Consider the following 23469-nt stretch of genomic DNA (forward strand, 5'->3'; position numbering starts at 1 on the left):
TTCTCAGTGTATGTGTGGTGGAAGTTTGCATATTGGACCACGGTTGGCCTTTAAAGTACATAAGTAGAAGTAAAGTATAAAGTAGCATAACATGGAATTACCCAAGTGAAGTACAAGAACCTCAAAATTGTACTTAAGTACAGTACTTGAGTAAATGTATTTAGTTACATTCCACAACTGATTAAAATGAGTCATGGTAAACACGGTGAAAAACTTTCTCCCTTCAGCAGCCTTTTAGTGCACATACAGTACATCATTCTGCACAGCAAAGGTCTACCATCCAAGTGGAGTAACAATAAGAAAAACACATTACTTTATATACTTTATAAAACCATGCAGTCAAAACAAGCTTATTATCTTTTCAGCCCAGAAGGGGGCAGTAGCTCACCTCAGGAACATCCACCATCCTTCGGAGCTTCTGGTCCCTCCAGTTCCAGTCCAGAACCACGTACCTCAACGCCTGCAAGCCCAAACCCTCTGGAGGAAAATAAATAAGAGCTTCTACATATTAACTTCAAAGCGCTTGAGGTCTTATTAAACAGAAGGACTATCGTGTCTTACACTTACCTTTCTCTATAAGAGCGCTGATCCTGCCAGGTGTCCCGACTCCGATGTGGGTGACGCCCTTTTGCAGCAGTTTCACCTGCTCCTCTATCTGGACAGACAAAAAACAGACACAAAGAGAACTGTTAATATTGTTCTGACGAAACAACGTCATTGTACAAACAACCACATGCATCACACTGAACGGTCATCTCTACTACCTTGATGTGTTTCGCAAAAAGTTTTAATGCTTTGGCTTCACCCTTGAAGGCTGTCAGTTGCCTGGGAATAACACAAAGCAAATCATGTAAACATAATTAAAAAGTTGTGATGTAAGAAACTCAGCAAACGCGTCTGTTACTGACTTACTTGATGAGCTCAATGGCTCGGAGAGCGGAGCTACAGACGATGAGCAGGACCACGGAACTCTTTTCTGTGTGCTGCTTTTGAATTTTCGACCACTTGGGACAAACTAAAAACGGGAAAAGGAGGAAATAAAAGGGACATGTGTGTTCAAAAGTAAACAGCTAATAGAAGATTTTAGTTTAGAAGACCACTCACCCTGTTTCAGATATGAGGAGAGGGTGTGCGTCAAGTCATTACTGGACAGAAAGCAGGAGTCTGGAAGATGCGAGAGGGCAGACGGTGGACCTTAGTGAATCAATAGATCAGCAGATATTGACTAAACTTCCACGTTAAAAAGGGGACTTGTCCTGACTCACCCAGCAATTTGAGCTCCTCCTGCTCGATCACAGAGCGCTTGTCTGAGAAGTACTGGGTAACCAGGCTCTGCAGGTCAGCCGGGCAGCCTGGTTTTGGCTCCGACGAGGACAAGACATCTGTAATCGTCTTCTTCTGATAAAACAAAATATAGTTATTTACAGTAATACTCACAGAGCGGTGGTGGAATGTAACTAAGCACATTTACTCAAGTACTGTACGTAAGTAAAAATGTGTGGTACTGGTACTTTACTTGAGTCTTTTCTGTCCATGCCACTTTCTACTTGTACTCCGCTACATTTCAGAGAGAAATACTGTACTTTTCACTCCACTACATTAAGCTGACAGCTTTAGTTACTTTGCAAATTAAGATTTTTGACACGTCATATATGATGTTTTATTATAAATGCAACTGTACCGCTGAACGGATTTGCCAATTAAACACTTAGTTGATTGGCAGAACTGTTTGGATTTTCCGCTTCTAAAATGTGAGGATTTTTCTGCATTGAGTACTTTTACTTTACATACTTGAAGTATATTTTTCTGACGATACATTCTACTCAGGTAACATTTTCAATGCAGGACTTTTACTTGTAACAGAGTATTTTCACAGTGTGGTATTACTGTCCCAGCAGGTGTCACCACACTCACCTTTCTCTTTCTTTTGGGTTTTGTTGAATTTTCATCTTCAGTCTCTTTCTTCTGAGGAATAATACACTCTTTCTGTGAAAACAATACATGTAGAACACACAATTCAGGCAAATTACTTATACTTAGAGCTGGGCGATTTGTTTCCCTAAAAAAAATATCTGCGATGTTTTTATAAAAAAACTCGATTTCCGATTCGATTTCCCCCCCTTCCATTTAAAACAAAATAACAGCGAACTGTAAATAGATTTTAAAAATATATATTTATTGTATTTAATTAAAGTACATCAACATAAACAAAATTGCAAAGGCAAACCCTTTCTCTAAGTGAAAAGTCACTGTGCAGTGTGCAACAAAGATTGTTAAACATCCAAATTATTTATACTGTATTTGGATTAAAAAAAAATCTAAAAAAATCGATTTTTTGAAAATATGAATCGATATGACCTACCAACTCGATTTTTAAATCAAATTGATTTTTTTCCCAGCCCTACTTATACTATATATTGATAATGTGATAGATATTAATCAGTGTTTTAATTCATTTTAAATTATAATTAAGAAATGTATCCTGAATAATCCTTGAGGGTAAAAATATAGAAAAAAAATAGGTCTATTTGATGTTTCCAATTTTCCCAAAGCACAAGGGGACGCCTACAAATGTTTTGTCCAACCAACAGTTGAAAAAGGTCAAATATATTCTATTTACAGATGATTTAAAAGTCCAAAACATCACATTGGCATATTTAACACTGGTTGATTTGTACTATACTACTACTACTCCGATCTAAGCAGACTACCAAATGAAAGATGTTCTGATATCTATTCAATATAACAGAATGAGATCCTGATAATTTCAATATAGTGGGTTGGAAGAAAACTGTTCTCTTATCAAGTGTTAAATCTTGTGGTTTTACACAGGAAGGGCATTAACATAATACCTGTTCATTCTTTTTCGTCTTCTTGGCCTTAACAGTTTTCTCTGTTACACTCTTCCTCTTCTCTGGTTTTGTCTTTGTGTTTGGTTTTTTTGTTGGCTGCTTCTCTAGTTGTGTCTCCTCCTCTACCTCAGACGCACCTGAAAAAAAAGAGGGAGACATTTCCTCATTACACTACTAAATAAATGTGTTAACTTGCAACTGGGAGTAGTTGAAGATAAAGAAACTATTAAGATGAAGCAACGCAGAGCTGAGAAAACATTTCAGGTTAGACAAAATCAGGTTTTGCTATTTAACATACTGAATACAAGCTTATGGAGTTAGAATCTGGTTCAGGTTGCTTAATAGGTGGAAGTATTCTCCAGGAAGCACATTTTAGTCACAACAGAAAAGCAGAAATACAAAAACTTTCCCCAAGATAACAACAATGCAGCAGATCTAAATCCAAGCATGTGGTTATATTTAGCTTCTCTGTTTGTACCACTTCTCTGTGCATACCTCTCGTCTCATGCTATGAAGTCATGCTCAGACCCTCTGGCATAATATGTGCATGCTTGTTCAAAATACTTTTAAAGACAGATGCCAGAGTGAACTCTGCAATAAATCCGTTTCACTGCAGTAGCCTTCCTGAATGTACATTTGAAAAATACCTACTTTTGCTTTGTAGTTCTCCCTGTCAATATTGACTCTTTTTTTCTCTAAGAGGGCATGGATCAAATTTGTCAAGTATCTTTAAGAGCCAAAGTTTGAGTGCAGTGATGTTGGTCTACTTAACATTGATGACCAGTGTTTCCTCTATGTTGATTTTGTAGTGGCGGCCCACCATGGCAAAATTTCGGCCACCATGGTATCAGAAATAGGGCAGACGCACAATGTAGTTGCGGTTGCCTTTTAAATTCACAAATCTGTTGTTCGGACAGACCTGCCCCCACTGCTAAAAAGAAATCCTAAAGGAAACACTGATGACATTAGAGAAATTTGCTTATGCGTGGCTGTAATGGGTTGAAATTTCAAGCATGTTATACTTCTTGCCAAAACCCAATCAGTAGCATAAAAAACAGGTATTATTATATCATTAACCATAAATGGAAAACAAATGCTTTGACCTCACTGATTTAGGTGTGGCCAGAGGTGCAACAATATTCAGTGTCTCAACTGAGTAATGCAACAACAGTTATCTATAGCCGTTTTCACATATGAACTCTGGACAATGTCCGCACCCATTTGTCAGACACTGAAGTTTTCCCTTTCACACATGTAGCCCATTACAGGAGACACGTTCTCACTTACTGGAAATACTCTGTTTGGTTCAGGTGTAACTGATTCGTTAATTTGTGTTCTCCCATACAGGTCACTAACAGGTCTATATCATTGCAGGTTTGCAGTGCATGTGTAAATGGGGCTTATCTTAGGTGATTGAGTGTTGAATTGTCCTTTAAAGCCTTAACACCACTGCAAAAACCAAGTTGAAAAAATCCTTCATGAGAACAGGACAAGATTTTAAACACTATTTTAAAGAAAACAATGACAAAATATGACTGGAAAAATAGTCTTTTATTCAATGGTAAGTCACAAAATGAAAAATAAGCACTGTGAAAGGTCAAATTACTAGCTTCTCTCCTAACTAACCTCTTCAGACCTAATAACTGCTCCCGGTACTTTCCCTGTGTATAACAAAATATATATATTTCAGTTGTAAAAATAATTTACAACTATTTATCCTATTTACTTGTCTTTTATTTAGAACATTTTACACTCCACACAAAATAAAACACATCTGTCTCGCCTCCCAAATCCATCCCAACAACCTATTAAATAATTAGGCTATTAATTTCTTACACTGCACTGTAACTTTCATTCTTGTATTTGCATCTTATTCTATTTTAGCCTGTTTCATTTTCATGACTGCTTTTAATTGCTCTTTAACATTTTATGTAAAGCACTTTGAATTGCCTTGTTGCTGAAAGGTGCTATAGAAATAAAGTTGCCTTGCCCTAAAACCCTACAGCCTGGCAATCTGTCGCGATCTCGCCATTATATTATATAGCACCAAACGCTGTCTGCTTGAAGTTTTGAAAACTGTAACCACACTTGCGACAGCTTTAGCAGCATTGCCGTGACTCACTTTGACTTGAATAAGCTGCAGAGGCGATGTAACGTTAGTCCTGCTCCGTCTGTACCACAGCTCAGAGGACAGAGAAGCTTGCGCTTATGCGCTCTCAGGTACCGAAATTTGACACCAATTGATTTAACGTGAATCGGTCCTCGGTAGTAGAGACGTAATTCTGCACTTGTGTACCGATATTGCGAGACAACTTTTCACCTTACCGAGAAATATCATCACGTTTTAATATCGATAGAGCTCGTCACGACAAAATTTGGATGTTAACAAGAAGCATTTGCGATCAAATTCGGTGTTGATCCAGTATGATTCCTTGCTAAGTAGCAGACATCAGACAGACCCCTTTGTGAGTCACTGATGGCGTGACGTGACTTTGGCCATGCGTACTATTGCGGCCCTTGCGGAGGGGTCAAGCATAAATCAAGCTTATGTCGGAATAATGGGATGTTTTTCTGCTCTTCCCATTCTGCCGACCCTGTGTGCATGCAGCATTGTTTCCTAAATTGTATTATACTGAAGCACACAAAAAAGAAGAAAAAATGCTTTGAAACTATTAAGCCTATGAGAGCTCAGTAAGTCATAAACAACACTTGAACATGTCTTTGACCTGCCACAGTGGGTTGCTGCTCCAGGCCAAGAGCACTCACAAAAAACCTGATGCCATATTTTCTACCTTGTCCTCCAATTTCCCATCTCGCACTTGATTCATCAAATCTTTATAATCACAACTTCTACCAATGGTGTTGTTCTCTTCGCTACAACTCTTCCTTGTGGCCATTATAGTCCCGGATCATATAAAAGAAAAGACAATGCGAAGGATGGATGAGGGATCTTTGTCCACTCTTGCTCTCTCGTTCTCCCTCGCAGGTCCTTTTCTTTCCATCATTTAATATCCACACCCCTATTCCACTTCATTCCTCACTCCTAGTCCTTCATCCTTATTTGTTACAGTCATCTGTCCAGCCATACACTCCTTCTACTGAAAGACCACTCCCACTATTGATGGGCCAAAGCAATTATTTCCCACTCTCTTGCTCTGCTAGTACTCATCCCTTTCTCTTTCATGCTGGAGAAAAGTGAGGATACACAGGTGCTAAAGACCAGGAAACAAAGGACAAAGGGAAGAAGGAAGACTGATCAAAGATGTGAGGAGGACTTCAAGATATTGGAGATAAATGTATTATAATCGAAGCAAAGTCCAGGCCTATATATGACCAGTAAGCAGCCCAGGTCCACCTGTCCTGCAACAGGTATGTGTATTCTTCCCTGCTGGTGCTGGTATTTACCAGTAGGATCTGGCTTTGCGTTACTTGTGTGTGGATGCAGCTTTGAGTGTGAGAGGAATAAAGAGATTGTAACCAATTAAGAAAATATTTTACAGCAAGGCAGGCAGCTGGGTAAAAGTTCTAGCTAGTGAGATCAAATCTTGCAATTAGTTCACCTTTCTAATATGATACAGGCACAATTTATGTGCTTGAGTTGACAACACAAAATACAATCACCTGCTATGGCTGTTTCGTGATCAATGAGCTGTGAAATACTCATCAGTACAATAAGCCTGTGAGGTCAGAAGTTAACCAAAACCCTCAGATGATTGAGATAATCAGCTGTTGACTCGGCAGCCACATTGATGTTAAGCCTGAAACACACTGGCACAAAGACAAATCTAACACAGTGATCAAGGAGCCATACAGCAGGACTCTAGAGGTGATGAGCTGCTGATTCAGCATGCATTTCATTTAGGGATGAGCTATCTGGATAATTTATCAACTATATGGTGTTTCTACTCACGTAGCACGATGGACATAATGCACATATTTTTGTACATATATGTACCAACAATTTAAGATCATAGAAGTTATAAGGCGTCAAGAGGGCTAGTGGTTTCCCCCTGTAGGAGAGTACTGAAATATATACTGACAACTAACCAGATTTCAATTCTTTTGGAGCCAAAGAGTATTGTACAGTAACATAATTTGGTCAACACTCATTTTTGCAGGAAAGTGAATGTAAGATTTCAATCATCAGTTAGTATATTTGGTACAAAAACACAGAATTAAAACCAAAAACAAAAGAGAAGGAACATAACAAAAGGACCTTCATTTCCCCAAACCCTTCTCGCTAACCAACTATATATCTGGCTCATTTCCCCCCCTAAACTTCTAAATCAATCCCCTTGCATCACAAAGTGACATATGGCATATTCAGAGGTTGGTAATAAACTGAAAATTAGCTTTTGTTTTCTCCATCTTTGTAAAGGATGTCAAAACACAACATTTATTAGGGGAGCTCTAAATGTATGGGGGCCTAGGGGCCCGAATAATGTTAAGTCATCCAATCTGCACATCCAATCTGTCTGTAATAAACACCTGACTTATTAAAGCCTCAAAAAAACGAATGGTGAGAGGCACAAATCACTGATAATACCTGTGCAGTCATTAGACTGTATTGTAGTAGTTAAGTGAGAGGGCAAAAAAATCTATCTTCTGTACATTGTAATTAGGGCTGGGACGATATGCCTCTGTCCCGATTTGATTCTTTCACAATACATGGGTGCTGATTTGTTTTGTATTGCGATTTTCATTTATTGCGATTCTAGAGTTATTGTGATTCAATAGTATTGAGTATTGCAATTTTCTTTTCCTAATAATACAATTCTAGAGACTATATATCATAATACATTTCTAAAAACTAATTGTTTTCTAAGAAGAATGCACATCACATGTCAGTCTGACATTTATTTCATAAGTACATAACATTTTTTTTGAATTTTTTTTTTTGAACAAGTCTAAAATGCTCCAAGGAAAAGGGACTGCAGCACACGAATTGCACTGGTCTTTGTCTATTTTGACTTTGATAAAGTACCAGAAGTGTCGTAACGTTTGGCACTATTAAAAGGCCTTGAATGTCCTCGAACTGAGAAGCACATGATTCAGCTGCATACTGCTGGAAGATGCACAGAGAACCCCGTTTCAATAAGTCTTAAGTGTTGCCTGAAGAGAGCAGAAGATCTATGAGAAGATCAATATCTTCAATGTCCCCTAAGCCTTAGTCCCCTATATCCTCCATGTCATACTCACTCCAGATGGTGGAGTCAGTAGTCCTGAGGAAAATCTTTGAGACACATACAGGTCGATAAACTTACAGCTCAGATAACCATAGATCAATGAAAAGTCAATAGCTGCAGAGAGGGCTCAGATGCAGGGAAATGGGGCTGCTCAGTCATCTTTAATGGGTGATCAATAGAGGTGACTGGTTTTAATGGATGGTCATTGGTGCTGACTGAATGTAAAGAGGATCAATCGACTAGTTCCAGGAAACGGTTGATTGTTTCAGTTTCAGACAAATAGCACCCAGATTTGGTTATTCGTTTTTAAGGGGGATGCGCTCACTTGTGTAAACTGGCAGCCAACCTCAGAAAAGCTCTTAATCATCAACAGAGTCTACTCTATTAGTCTGATTAAAGACGCCACTTTGGCCTGTACAGAGGAGTAAGACAAAACCTTTAACCTCCTGCACCCAAACACGTCCCATTATACACATCTCCACCCCCAAAAGATACTGATATTTCTGTTGTGTGCTTCTATAAAAACAATGATACTTTCCATGAAATCAATTCAGCGCTTGTTTAAACAATCAATAACTCATCTCAAGACATGTAGTATTGACAGATCTTGCGAGTGGTACTGGTGGGTGTAGCACTTATTGGTTTTAGAAGCCTGCAGCTTCCTCTCTAAAGCCACAATTTGAGCATGTGTTATTGTTAAATCAATGGGGACTGCATGCACAAAATTAACAAGCAGGCTTTAGTGGAATAGCATAGAGGCGGAGTAGAATACAAGAGGGGTTACACATTCATTGGCTTCCAACACTTTGCTGTCCAACACATTCAGTCCACGGTCTTAACATTTTGACTTTGTATTCTGACGCTAATCCAGGAACTTCTTAACGGTAAATCTTTTACACTGCCTAACTGAAGTTGAAATAAAGATAAAATGAAGACAATGGAGCATTTACACTGTTTTGCTTGATCTACAAGCAACAAAAGTCTGGGTCAACAAAAGTAAATTTTCAGGTAAATTGCCTGACATCCCTCACCTTCCGCTCTGTGTGTTGCAGTTCTCAAAATCCCTTAACTTTGGGAAACAACAACAAACTTTGAGCTAGCAAGCTACACACTGAAAAATTTAAAAGAAAACTGCATTTACTATCTGACTGGGACATTTTGGGACCGATTGGTGGGGATTTCTATGGGCGAAGTACACACATTGATACACTAGTTCAAAGCAAATTAGGTTTAACTATGTATCCAGCTAATTTAAATAGCTCACAATTAACTTCATTTAATATTGTATGTGACATTTTCTTTTGACGGGTGCAAATTTTCCACCAAAACAAGTTCCTTCTTCCGTTTTGCAGAGCCACCGTTGATGCGTCCGTAGTCTATATGTTCCACTTCTGGGATTGCTCTAATCAGAGACATCAGGTAATGTAAATAACCCAAAGCTTTTAAACTTCCACAAGAACCAAAATGGGGAAACCCCTTTCTTATCTTGCCTTGACAGCATTTTGCAATTTATGTAATGTGGATACTGTTGTTGGCTAATTTAGGCTGCCAAACTTAATAATAACTAGGCCTTTGACACTAATCTTCCTATAACTAGAGCTCTGCCTCCCTCCCCATTTGCTTTTTACCAACATACCTAATCCTTATCTATGAATCCATTCCTCTCTTGCTCTTTTCTAAATCCCCCAACAGCGGGTATCATATGGATGATATTTGTAACACAGTTGCCTTTCGTTCTTTATCGCTAACACAAGACTCTGATGCAATACATGTGGAATCTAGCGTCTGATATCAGAGTGAGGATAAGGGTTAAATGTGTTAGTGTGAAAAGTGCATGCCTGTCCCAATGCACAGACACCAGTGCACACAAAATCAACAGTAAATGGTAGAATTTCAACAGAGTTTTTAATATATGTTATTTAAAAATTACAGCACCGTACTTGATTACCTCATACTGTTAGAACGGTTTGTCTTCTGACTTGTAAGATCACTTGAAGACTGACAGTTATATGCATAGATATAAACAATTGTTCTATAGCTATGGTTATACGGCTGTTAACTGATGGCACTGAAGTGTGCTCTTCTTTGACAGATATTGAGAGTAGGAAAATATTTAATTCCAAGTACAGCTCAGGGTTTATAGTTGTCAATGTTTATACTCTTTCATCAACATCACACATTCAGTAGTGTGAAAGCCTTGAGCACTTGAAATAGCACAGACGGCAGGAACATTGCCACATCTGGCACTTAAAACTCATCAATGGCAATAAAAGGGGAATGGAAGCCATACTCAAATACTTAACACCTTCTGTCAGGCGCATCAAACAAAACACAACCAAATAAAGACAAGGAATGATGTTTAAGGCAGAAAATAACTAGGTTTAGAAATCACCCTGGCTTTGTAAGACATGAAAATGCTGAAAAATAGGAGCATTCTGTAGCTAGTTTCTCAATCCATCTCTGGTTACCAATGCATGTGCATTAAAAGGACAAATAAATCATGATGTAAAAAAAGATAAATAAGAGTCAAGCAATTATGTGGTATCAAATGTTATATATTAGTGGATGTATAATGGATATGACCTGCATATGGGGAATGAATAGCTACAGCAGGGGTTTCAAACGTGAACTACCTGGGGGTCATGGGCCAGGTTGTTTTCTCCTAGAGGAGAGAGAAACACTCGCAGTTTGCACTGCGCTTTGCCTTTGGAAACCATGGGTTTCAGAGCATGCAGTGCCACTGCCACCTTTGGTCGAAAAGGCACTTCAGGGGGAAAAAATACTGTGCTCGTCTTTCCCTCTCTTTTTCCTCGTATCATACCGCTCTGCATGTTTAGTAGAATAAAGCTGCTTTAAAACTAATTGCTCGATGTCTTCCCGAATCCATATTCTTCATACATCTACTATATTTTTGTCATCCTGATTGTCGATACAGTAATTTTGCTACATTGGTTGGGAAACACATTGTATTTTTATGTCCCGATCTTGGAGCTTTAATGGACAAATAAATGATTACCCTAAAAAGATAAAAGCATGGAGAAAAAATCTAAATGGAAAAAGAAAAAAATTATTTGCAAGCTGGACTTCGCAATAAAATCTAAACGTGTGTGTGTCTGTGTGTGTAAAGGCAATAACCCTCAACTTGGGTTTACTGCCGATTACAGAGCGGGTTTTAAAATGTCATGGAATTGGTGTGGTAATTTAATGGTCACAGCCTATGACCATATTTCACCTCACTTTAATGTTAGGATACCACCTGTGTCCATTTGTATGCTAGTTTTTGGTTGGGAAGGAGGGCAGTAAGTAAGATTATTCTTTGGAAGCAGGCAGGAGGGATGCAGGCATGCTGCCCTGGGTGGTGTTCAGATAAATAAACAGAGGTGGCCAGCCACATGTGCAGCTGCCAACCTGCTTGCCAGCAGACAGTCCTCAGTGGGGCAACCCTGGCAACCATTATTAAGGCAGACTCTGGCTCTGAGCCAGAACTTAAGTTTAGAGGTGTTTTCACATGCCTGACATTGTGTGGGAGTGTGTGCATGCTTGTCTAGACGCTGTGAGAACACTGCAGAACGCAGTCTGACTAATTTGTGTGTGTGTGTGTGTGTGAGAGAGCAAGACAGAAGATTGTGAGGTGTTCAGACACCATCATTATTAGTCAATTGAAGGGCAAGAGCAAGGACACAGAGGCACGTGTCTTGGCTTGACTGCTCACATTAACAGCACAATCAGATGGGCAGAGAAAAAAAATATATATTTTTTTTTTCCCTCTGTGTATACACATATACACATACACACACTCATATCCAAGGAAAACAGGCCCCAGGCCACCACAGAGAATATGCGCCAAAAATCACCAACTCACATCAGCTCCACTACATGTCGTCATCTTGAGCTGTACCAACTCTGGCATAAACCTATTTAATCTGACTGATGAAGGTTCTCTTTAATCCTAAACTTCAACCAAATCCTTTTTTGAAATAGGGACTCTAGACAAAAAGAACACCAACTTAATTTAATATATTATGATAATTATGAGTTCATGTAATACATTAATAAAATTTTATTAAGAAGTACTGTATGTTGTGGGGACTCAGTTTTGTGATTAGGATTCCTGTAAGTCGTAAAAGTGACCTAATGAAAACTCATCAGCAATTGTCTTAAGAGCGTCCATCAACCCTTCCTGTCGCTGAAAACAAGTGGACTAAAGGAATGCAGGGACAGCTAAGACAGCTTCATCTGTCTTCCTGATTGATACTGAGAGGGTATCAAGAAGAAGGGAGGGAGGCTGGGATCGTCACTTATTCTTTCCACAGTATGCACACACACCATTTATTAAGTGAGCCAACACTCTAAGGCTGGGCGATATAACAATCTTGAAATGGGATCACGATAAATATCAGGTCCATAAGCTTTGGACATATTTACCCGATAACACAACTGCCAGAGTCTGCCTTTTTGGCTTGGATGCCAGACATGCCCACTTCCTATTGTGAGTATTTGAGTTGCCGGTGTTGTGTCAAAGTGTGTTCCCCCTGTTAAAATGTGTAGCAGCCCCATCCATTGTTATGGTTAGAGATATGGTTTGGTTTAGGTTTAGGTGGGGGGGGGGGGAACACATATGGACGGGGGAACAGTCTTTGACAGTGAAACGGGAGCCGAGGGCAACGGAAGTGATGGTGGACATGAACGTGAACTCATGTTATGCTCTCAAGCTGAGGACATGTTGACAAAAAGGGTTACACAACATCAGTTGTGTGGAAATTGTTCGGATTTCACAAAAGCAATGAGGAGCATATTAAGCCGGTCTGCAAAATATGTCGGCGGTTGGTGCCAACCAGGACGGGAAATGCATCAAATCTTTTACCGTACCATATACACAGCCTGAAAGTTTGCTCCAAAGTAGTGGTTTGTCTGCGGTTAACAGCGCTAGCATTAGCTGTGCTGCAGCTGCTTTACCAAAATAACAATTGTGTCGTCTTTTGCGGCCATTGCCCCATATGAAAAAAATTCACAAAAAAGGAGGAAATATATAACAAGGGCTATTTGTATATGTTCCTTTTAAGTAGTTTTAGGTTGTTTACAAAATCAAAGGAAATGTAGCCCAAAGTGATTACTCAGTTTTCACTTGTTTTTGCAGACATAAAAAAGAAAACGTAATTGTAAGAGGACTCTGTACGAGGAAAAGAGAGCTACTCTTAATTTCCATTTGCCAGTAGAGGGCACTACTGTTCTGTTGACCAGAGGAGCGTCTCTTAATGTAAATGTGCAATATGAGTCCTTATCAAATACATTGTGCTGAATATTGTAAAGGCATGTTTTTTTATTTTATAAGTTAATAAACTATATTCCAAAGCTTAATTAAACTCTGGTTTCTTTCAGCTTCAGCCAGTATGCACTTTGAACGGGCAGTTAGGGCTGGGCGATAAATCGATTTTATCGAATAAAACTCAAATGAAAAATCGGTTTTCCCCTTAACATCCGCCGACGCTCCACTCTGGGCTCCTGCAGTTGTGAATGGGCTCAGCCCTCCACCCGTGCGTTTGCCATAGACATACACAAACAACATGGCAGCGACAGGAGATAATATTAGATTATTAGATTTAAATCGTAAATCAGATTTTTTGTGAGAAAAATCAGGGATTTTCTTTTGAGGCCATATTGCCCAGCCCTACAAGCAGTATCAGCGAAATAATTATATCTTGAAAAATATCGAAATTTATCAAAATGGGAAAATATCTTGTGATCATATTTTGTGCCATATCGCCCAGCCCTACAACACTCTCACAATGATTCAATAGCTTAGTATCGGCTACAGTTCGAACCAGTTTTGTTGCACAATGTTTGTCCCTTATGTACCAGTGTTCATTTTGTTAAGAGAGGCAAGGTTGCTCTTAGGCCTTGTTGACAACAAGCAGATGCTGCCTGTCTGTGTGTCTGAGGCAAATAGAGAGGGGGAAGAACAAGAAAGAGTCTCATTGCTTTTCTGTTCAGTAACAGAGTTTCTATCAAAACCAGTAAAAGGTCTGAGGAGGTCTTAATCACAGTCTTAAAACAACTGCAGTGAAATTACAGACCTCCAGACGTTTTTATACTTTAACTAATTGCTTTTCGCAATTTCCACAAGATGGGGGAAACAAGGGCCTTTAGTAACTTATCTAAAGAAACTTGACCAACAACAAGGGAATAAAAGGCGTTCCCAGCCACTGGTAGAGTTTGGACTAGAGAAGCAGAGCTGAAGAGCAGAGAGATTACATCATCTTTCACTAATATGAACCTGCTTGCTTTAAGTCTCTAAATATGGGATGAGGCCACCAAGTCAGAGAAAGCTGGCTGGCTAATACTGTTTAGCTGATGTGATTTGACACACACACACACACACACACACACACACACACACACACACACACACACACACACACAAAGTAGTCATGGTCCTACTTTCTGGCAACCTTCAGTCCTTTTGTCTGCCAAGCTGACAGTGATTGCTGTAAATGTGCTAAGAGTAAGACTATGAGATGACATAAGCCTCAGACAAAGTAATGCCAGGCGCAGGCCTATCCGTTTCAGTAACACTAACCATGATGACATGAAGCCTTCTGACTTTGGATTAGCCCAAAAAGGCTTATATAATTTGCATCAGCCAGTCACTTATTAAAGCCACACAATAACCACTTGTACTGTAAAGACACCATGTATGACCACGTTTAACCTCTTTGATCGAAAGCACACATTTCTTTTTGTGTTAGCTGCCACCATCAACCATTTGTCATTCTCCAGTTTCTTCTAGGTGGACCTAAAGCCATGTACCCACTTGGTAAAAGCGGCAAAATGATTTCTTTGAATCAAGAAAACCTAAAGAAACCTCACTCAGAGCCTTCCTTCCATCCCATGCAGCCCCCAAAAGTCACACAATAGAAGACCTGTCCCGTGATGACTTGTTGTTTCTGCTCAGTATTCTGGAGGGAGAACTACAGGTAGGATCATTTGTTCACATCCAGCATACACATTTGTTCTGTAGTTGAATCTAGCTCATGTGACACTCAAAAGTCACATAAACTGTGTGAGTGTGACTGCAGCTATCATACGATACTGCAATTAAAGCCAGTGTTCTACTGCAATTTTTGTCACACTAGGCAAGAGATGAGGTAATCGCTGTGTTGAAATCCGAGAACACAGATTCAGCTCTGCTGGGGGCCCAATATGGTTTCAGCAGACCGGAGAAGGTGCTCCGTGCCCTGCAGAGAGACTCCCTCTGGGCGCAGCAAGACCACCTGCAGGATGTGTACAAAAAAAAACAATTGCTGAGGTACCAACAGCCAATAGAAATTAGACACCATATGGAGCGGGTGATCACATTTAATTAGGGGAATGCATTACTGTCTGACAAAAGAGCATCTATTACTGCCATATCATTGCACACGTTTGCTATTTTACAGTACAGGTGTTACATGCACTGGATCTATTCTCCTGCAACGGTTATAAATCTGTCAATTGATTTTGTTTTTCTGATTTGTCGTTTTTTTGTCTTCCAATTGAAACTTTTCACAGCAAAGTCTGTGGATTATCCTAAATAACCAGTACAATGTTTCAATAAAAATTCCAGTACTGCGCAGAAGGAAATCCTAAATCTCATAAAAGTCCCCCAAACATTCTGGATGGCTATACCCCTAGGGCTAAGTGGGAAAAAGGATTTTATTTTAATTTGGGTGAAATGATCCCTTCACTTGCCAAATGTACATATTACGAAGGCACTCCTTCCTCATACTTGGCAACCCTTCCACCAGTGGAGGTACACCAACATCTTACTCTTCACATCCATGTGTTCCCCTCCCATCCTCAGCTCAACCACTTGGTGGAGGCCCAGAAGCGCTCATCTAAAATGGATGCAGGAGCAGCTCCTGGAGGTGTCCCACTCTCAAAGTGGCGCCCTACACAGGCTTGAGGAGCAAGAGAGGAGCCACATGGCTTTTATCCACAAGAGCAACTGCCTTACCACTGTACTGGAGGAGAACAGAGAGAGGTTGGTGCACCAAACCCTAACGGTTCAGATGAATGCCGAAGCAAAGACAACACTGACATTTCCTACTAAATCGGTAGCCTGCCTTGAAAGTAGACTTGTAGAAACATCCATGCCTTTCAGATTTCCTCCCAGTGTAAAATATATAAGGATTTACAGCTAGTGTAGAAGAGGCTAAGGGATTCAAATATTTCAGCGCACTGGAACAAGCCAGGTCTGAGCTCTGTGATGTACACTTGTGCAGGCTTAGATTATTTAAATCTTGTGTTGGTCTGTAATGCTCTTCATGGCTGAGTGAGAGAGCAAAGGCGCTGTTGGCTGCTCCATTTCTACCACCCCCAGTGTATGGGACCTCAAGAGTGTACTTGGAGTTACTCCACTCAGACACAGTCCATTACATCCTGGACTTGGTTAGCCCTTGCAGCCAACCTGGCTCTGTTCACTCTCCCTTGTAAACACACAATCATGCACTCACATGCAATTACATGTACAGTCCAAATTGGCACCCTCCTGCCCAATTCAACAATACCACACAGCACAGGATGAAACCTTCTTCTAAACCAAGTAAATGAGCTGATGGTGTGGTTGTGGGTAGAGCGATTCCCTTCAGAAATAGAGAGCACATTTAGATGTGGCCTACGGGTATAGCTACATCTAACATGAAGGTAGTCACTCGTTCTCCTATGCAATTTGATGCCCACAACGGGGCTGTTGTGTTAAAGTCCCGGGTTGTCTCGGCTCATGTACCACCAGTCCACTCTGTAATCTAGCTGTGCAGAGACTGGGCCCGCACTAGGCTTGCAGCCTTGGGAGGAGACTAGTTGTCTGCATCTGTGTGCCAAACTGAAAACGTTTACTGATCCACCACAGGCACACACGCAATTAAAGACCAAAAATAGCCAAACCAGTAGAGTGATTAAGTTTACTAAAATTCAGTCTATTCAAATACAGTGTGGAAACCCTAAACATGCACACATAAAGGCTTTGTGGTTCATCTTGGCCTAATGATGATTAATACATGAGTAGACACCATGTCTGTGGTGCAGTGTGAACCCTGCGAGGCTATATTCCTGACTGTTTGAACACAGAGGATTTTCATCTCCCAGCCTGCCCTCCTTTATAAATTCCTTTTGAGGACACGCATCTAAAAGATCACACTTGAATTTATCACATAATCTGAAAAGGCAATGTTAGGTTGGGCTGCGGGGTATATCAACAGGTTTTTGTTTGTCTCAGACCAAAGTAACTTCTTCTTACTTAACTTTTAACCCTTTCAAAAAAGTTTGAGCTGAGTCAATGCTTGCATTTATCCACAGGGTAAACACATGGCGATACAGCCTGTCCCTTTCATCTCCCGCTCTAACCTGTCATCTTGCTCTGCAGTAGCCTAAATATTTAACTGAACGAATTTCCACTCTTACTTCAACTATCTTTCAATCTCCCTCCCAGTTTCTTTTCAAAGCGTATGCTCTGAGCCAAGAGAGCCACTCAACCTGGCTTAAAATCAGCACCCCTCTCTCTTTTCATTTCCCTACTAAAGTAGCTTCACAAGGTGCCATGTGCACAGCAGATGACCTGTTTTAGCAGTGAACTATACGGGATATTCCAGTCACGGCATATAATCACTTTATGCCATAGTGTGAGCCCCTTGCGTGTCAAAGGATGATTACATCTGCACATCACAATGCAGCAATCTGGTTGTTCCAAACTCAGCTATCAGAGCATGCTCTAAGTCTGTGTGGGTTTCCTATTGTCTGTCACTGGGCTGACAGAATCTCAGCATTAACCGCACACACATGTTCAACACACCGAAGAAATCCATCTGTTCACTTCAGTTCTGAATCACAAACCTTTCACAGGCTCTACCCTATACCCACAAACCACTTTTAAACTAGATCATGTTTTCACTCCTCAAGTGATGTGGCCTTCTCATCAATAACTCCTACAGATGTAGGAAAGGGAGGCAGATGATGAAGAAAATCTTATTTAAAATACTAAGACAAGTCTACAGCCATGCTAGCAGCTTTGTGAGGCTGTACTTAGGCACTGCAGTGCTTTGGGCTAAATGCTCAAGTCGGCATGCTAAAATGCTCAGTGACAGATGCTGACATGCTGATCCAAAGTAGGTATAATGTTTAGGATGTTCATCATCTTAGTTTAGTGTGTTAGCATGCTAACATTTGATAATTAGCACTAAACACAAAGTACAGCTGGGGTTGATGGGAATGCCATTAGTTTTGCAAGTAGGCCTATTTAGTCATGAACAAAAGTATTGGAAAAATTAAAATTTTGACCGAATGACAAAAGGCCAGGGGATCACCAAATAATTAATTCTAAGGGGAATCTGAATGTCTATACCAAATTTCATGGCAATTCATCCAGTAGTTGTCGTGATATTTCACTCAAAACCCAAAATGCTGAACTCATGGAGGTGCTAGAGGAAAAGTCAGGGGACCAACAAGATCATTAGAATTCATCCTCTAGGACCATGAATGAATGGATACATAATTTCATGGCAATAAATTTAATAGTGGTTAAACATTTCACTAAAATGTCAACCTGCTGGTGGTGCAAGAAGTCAGGGGATCCTGAAAGTCAGTAAGATTTCTGTTCTGAGGACCATTAATGTTGCTACAAAAGTATATTTAAGTAATTGTTGAGATATTTCAGTCCGTGCCAAAGTGGTGGACCGACCAATCAACCAACAGACGGACAGACTGACATTCGGCACATAGAACCACGCAACTAGTATGGCTAGCAAGCAATCAATGAAAAAGAAAAGCTATCTGGCTTGGTTAAACATTGTGAAGGAACATTTTTATAAATTTTCCTCAAGGGAAAAAGACAAAGTAAACTTGGCTGTGCCGTAGCGGAAACCACCAGCTGTTCTGTCTATTCCTCACACGCAAACACACATCCACCATCTGCTGGCTCAGACAAAAATGTGTCAGGAGAAGAAGTGCATAAATTACCATGGAGTCTGGCAGTGCATCACTTCAGAGCAGAACCACTGTTCTGATCGCAAGCTGTTGGGCCCATTTATTAGCTATACCAAGCATATGAGGTCAATTTACTGTAGTCTGTCCCTCAATTTTATTAAACTGCTGATTAATGAAAAGATGAAAGCCAGGACAGACTGCCTGAACAGCTGCTTTTCTTTTTGCATCGTCAATATTTTTTTCTGTGACCCTGTACAGCATAATGCTTAGTTCAACTGGAGGATTTGTCAAAATACGGCAGCTAAATTACACCCCTGGAAGAAAATACGAGCTATGACGAGCTAACAGAAGCTAGAATGATCCTCTCATATGGGGCAATGTTTGAGGGTTTTCTTGGAAATGCGTTTGAGGGATCGGCTCATGCTTGTAATTGAGGAAATTGCCAACCCCTCCTCTAAGCAAAACAGGACCTCATGAACTCTGGTTTGGGAGTTGATCTGTGGAAAGGAATTGCAAGGAATGAGGAGGATTTTTTCTCACATTCCACAACCTGAGACATATCTCATCTTACTTACCTTTCCTTACAAAAACAAAAAAAAGAGACAAGGCAGATGTATCAATCAGGTTGATTACCCTTGTGTGATCTACTACACTGTGGGGTCCATAGTGGATAATCAATTTGCAAGTGCTTAGGATGAAAAGCGGCAAGACTTTTCCTAATGTTTCAACAACACATAACAAACCCTACCCTAACAAAAAGCCAACAGCTAAGTGCATTCAAAATCAAGTTATCACCACTGCAAACCAAAAACAGGTCAAGATGAAATGTTATTATCCACAGTGACTTTGAAACACACAGCCACAGTTGTAATCAATCAATTAAGGGATTAATTAGAATGCCAGGCCTTGCATCATTTACTCACGCAACTGGCATGGTCAATAACTCAATGGGCACAGTCTGGGAGGAATTCACATGTTAGACTACAACACAGTTTATTTGGGATATATGCTGAAGACCTACTTAGGACGTCACAATACCAAATATCAAGTAGTCAGTACCGACACCACCAAATGTCCACGATACTTGATACCACGGTGTGTAAAAAGAAAAAGAAAAAAACAATTATATTTAGACCAGGGTTTTCAGAGCGCTTAAGTGCATATGACGTCACACGCACATTTGCATATTAGTGAGGACATCGCGCATTTGTTTGCATACAACTTACTCGGTTGCAGCGAAGGAGAGATTACTAAAGCAAAACTTGGAGGAGCAGTTTTGTCACTTAAAATGAGAATAGCTGGTCCACCTTAAAGCCAGGCCATCTTAAGTTAGTGAGCCTGTGCTGAAGTTATCGCAAGCTCTGGGGCTAACCCCTTCACTTTAACCAGCAGGTAGCAAGAAAGACACAGGAATATGGATTGGGTCTTGGGTTGTAGAATTTATTCACCGACCGTGACAAATAAACTGTACACGGACTGCACTGCTACGTTCACAGCTTGAACACATTCTGATTAGTTTCGGTATTGCAGGAGGATCTAATCACACTGGACTACACCCAGGTAAACCAGAGAAAATACCATGCAGCTGTCAGCATAATTCATTTGGATACAAGCATTTTCTAGTTTGCCACAAATCTTCAAGTCTGTTTCCCACACATAAGACTAATTTGTGGCGGTGCGCCGCACTATAAACACCTGTCGCCGCACATTGCGTTTCGTTGTTTTGTTTTTTCAACGCTATTTAAAAACACACAGCTTATTCGTTCAGCTGCATTTCCTTTCCCTGCTCTCCTCCGTCTCTCCGTCACTTGCGTCTCGCTCACACACACACAGGCGAAATTCACAAGTTCACGAAAGGTTGGTATCTCGTGAACACCTTTACACAATCACATTAAAAAGTGCTATAAAAATATTTTATATTCTGAATACAATTTTGTCAGTGTGTTAATGTTGGAGTCCCGACCCGACTCGTAGCAAACAAGCGATTGTGCCTGCTTTAGAAAGTTAACTAGCCGCAAGTTTGCGGTAATATGCAGTGTGGTTGTCAAGGTCAAAACACTATATGTAGCAGCTTTGAATTAAATAAACGTATTATAATTGTCATTTTTTTACTCTTACACTGAAAAATGCACGTGTTGAGGATGAGGACCAGCCTGAACAGGAGGTATCAGTCTGAAACAGAGCTGAACAGTCTGACCAGTGTAATTAGTTATGTTATTAATTTGTTTACATGCTCAATCATAAAGACAGGGTCAGGGAGAGAAATATAGATTCGTTAGGCATTGAAGAAAGAGTAGGAGAGGAGGACAGCATCCAACAGCATATCCTCCTCAGTTTTTGATACTTGATTGTATGAAAATAAGTATCTCACACACACCCTACTCCCTGCCACAAATTGCTAGTTCTTGTAAACTTAGCTGCTGCCGTAAACAAACCATCCTCTCCATATGCATGTGAATGCGGTCATTGTTATGTTGGCGTTCTTCATTCTTTGTAAACTTCACTTAGTATTTTAATAACAGGAATAATAAGATTTATTTTATTGACAATAGCTTAGGGAAATGTCCAGGCCCCACGCACTGAGCTTTCTTTGTTCCCTTGCATGAACAGAATAGCTGAATAGCCCTTCTAGTCAGTCCCTCCAGGATTTCGCGAAGTTGCGATCGTGCCAATTCACGCAATTTCAACCAATCACCGTGACTTTGGCGTGACTCGCAATTTTGACCAATCACCGCAACTTTTCTGCAAATTTGACCAATAACCGGAGTTTCCTGCGACTTCAACCAATCCCAGCAGTCCTACGTGCCAGACTTTACATCAGTATAATGTGACTCTGAGTGCCACTGACCAAGCAGGAGTAAGAGAGAGCTCGTTTCCGAAATTCCGATATGAATAGGAGACTCGAACATCTCACATTTACCAACGTACAGCAAAAGACCGTGCAAAACATTTCAGACTGTCCTGCCAACCTGTATACATTTTAACATCAATGTACGCTTTAACGATTTTTCACTCTAAAGTCGCTGAAAGCTGCTGCTGTTTCAGCTGCAGCAGGCAGGGTCGGGCTGCTGCTCATACAGTCTCCCCCATGAAAATATGTTATTAACCCCTTCATTTTACACGGGAATTGTCCTTTAAGCTTAAAACATTTAACTTAGTGCAGGAAATTAGACTTTTCTCTCAACACCAAAACAGTTCTCTTTAGGATCCCAGCAAATCCCAAACCAAAAAAATAAAATGTTTCCAAGTTCCCCGCTGGACAACGAAAACTACACTTAGTGGCGGCTCTTGTTCTTTTCGATGTCCGCTCCAGGAAACAACAGCCTGTAAGCAAGGCTAAGAAGTGTGGAGAATTGGAGTAACCCACTTCTGTAAAAAAACAGATGACTAAGAAAGACCGACTTTTTTTTACTTGTTGCCAAGGGCTGGCATGCTACGAGACACTCTCTGGACAGACACTGGTGAGTGGCCGCGCGCCATCTTGGTTTGTAAGTGCCGGCATCCAAGCAGTCTGGCGGTGTGTCTGTGGCGCATGGCATGTGTGATTAAAGGTGGCGATTATTACAAGTGTAAATGATTGGAGTAAGGTTATCAGGGTAAATGCTGATCCCCAATCAGTTAAAAAAAAATTCCCATCTTGGCTCCGACTTGATACTTGCGATCGAGACATCCCTAGTTGTTCTTTACCACTTGTAGACCGACTGAAACACATAGGCCTAAATGCTGCCCCCATCAGTTCTGGAAGAATTGCAACCTTGGTACCAACGGTATCAACGCTACTGCAGAAAAACAAGTACTGTTGTCAGGTTTTAAGAATGTTGGTACCGACTTGGTACCGAAGTACCTGGTCTTGTGACATCCCTAAAGCCCAGTTCAGACCAAAGATTCACGACGAGAAAAAACCTTTTTAGAATGTTGCAGCAGTCTACAACAGCCCCTCTCAGCGGAGATGGTTTCGCTGCGACTTAGCTGTCCAAGTCGTAGCAGACGCACCTGTTTCAACAGCCAATAGAGGTCAGCTGGTAAAGTCAGCTATAAACTACCAAAATAAAATGATCCATAATCCATTTTATTTCTATGTAACAAACAGCTTGTCGAAATGGCAGAGTTTTAGGCGGAGCCTCAATGACCACCTGAAAACTTTATATGGATAAGCGAGAGAGCGCCCAGCGGCGTTTGAACAAGGCAGTGAATCAGAGAAATAAAACGTGTTTTCGCCGATTCATTATTAGAAATGCAACTGCAGCAAGTATCTCACTATCACTAAAGTTATCCACATTCATATTTAGACGAAACAAATGATATATCCAGCTCCAAAAAAGCCTAAAAGTTGAACGTTAGAATGGATGTACGAAGAGTCGTTGCTATGGAGGTGATACACAGTCTCATTGGTGTGAGCCGGCAGGTTTTAGAACACTGCAGACCGGCTCGTTGCAAGAAGTTGCAAGTTTCAACTCGTCTCATCGCAAATCTTT

General features: G+C 40.5%; 1 protein-coding gene across 3 annotated transcripts in view; it reads right to left on the minus strand.

Annotated features, from left to right (window-relative positions):
• The window catches only part of cmss1 (cms1 ribosomal small subunit homolog), a 32987-nt gene that overhangs the window by 574 nt on the left and 8944 nt on the right, over nt 1-23469 (minus strand). For 2 of the 3 annotated variants that reach the window (XM_028590540.1, XM_028590538.1), the window contains exons 2-9: nt 2853-2989; nt 1915-1986; nt 1266-1398; nt 1105-1164; nt 913-1015; nt 765-825; nt 568-655; nt 389-477 (exon numbers count right to left, since the gene is read on the minus strand). In XM_028590540.1, coding sequence (XP_028446341.1) covers nt 389-477; nt 568-655; nt 765-825; nt 913-1015; nt 1105-1164; nt 1266-1398; nt 1915-1986; nt 2853-2989 — 743 coding nt within the window. The remainder of the gene's footprint in view (nt 1-388; nt 478-567; nt 656-764; nt 826-912; nt 1016-1104; nt 1165-1265; nt 1399-1914; nt 1987-2852; nt 2990-23469) is intronic. The other variant, XM_028590539.1, reaches the window with a different exon arrangement.

The sequence above is a fragment of the Perca flavescens genome, chromosome 11 (assembly GCF_004354835.1).
Source record: "Perca flavescens isolate YP-PL-M2 chromosome 11, PFLA_1.0, whole genome shotgun sequence".
In the NCBI taxonomy this organism is placed as follows: domain Eukaryota; kingdom Metazoa; phylum Chordata; class Actinopteri; order Perciformes; family Percidae; genus Perca; species Perca flavescens.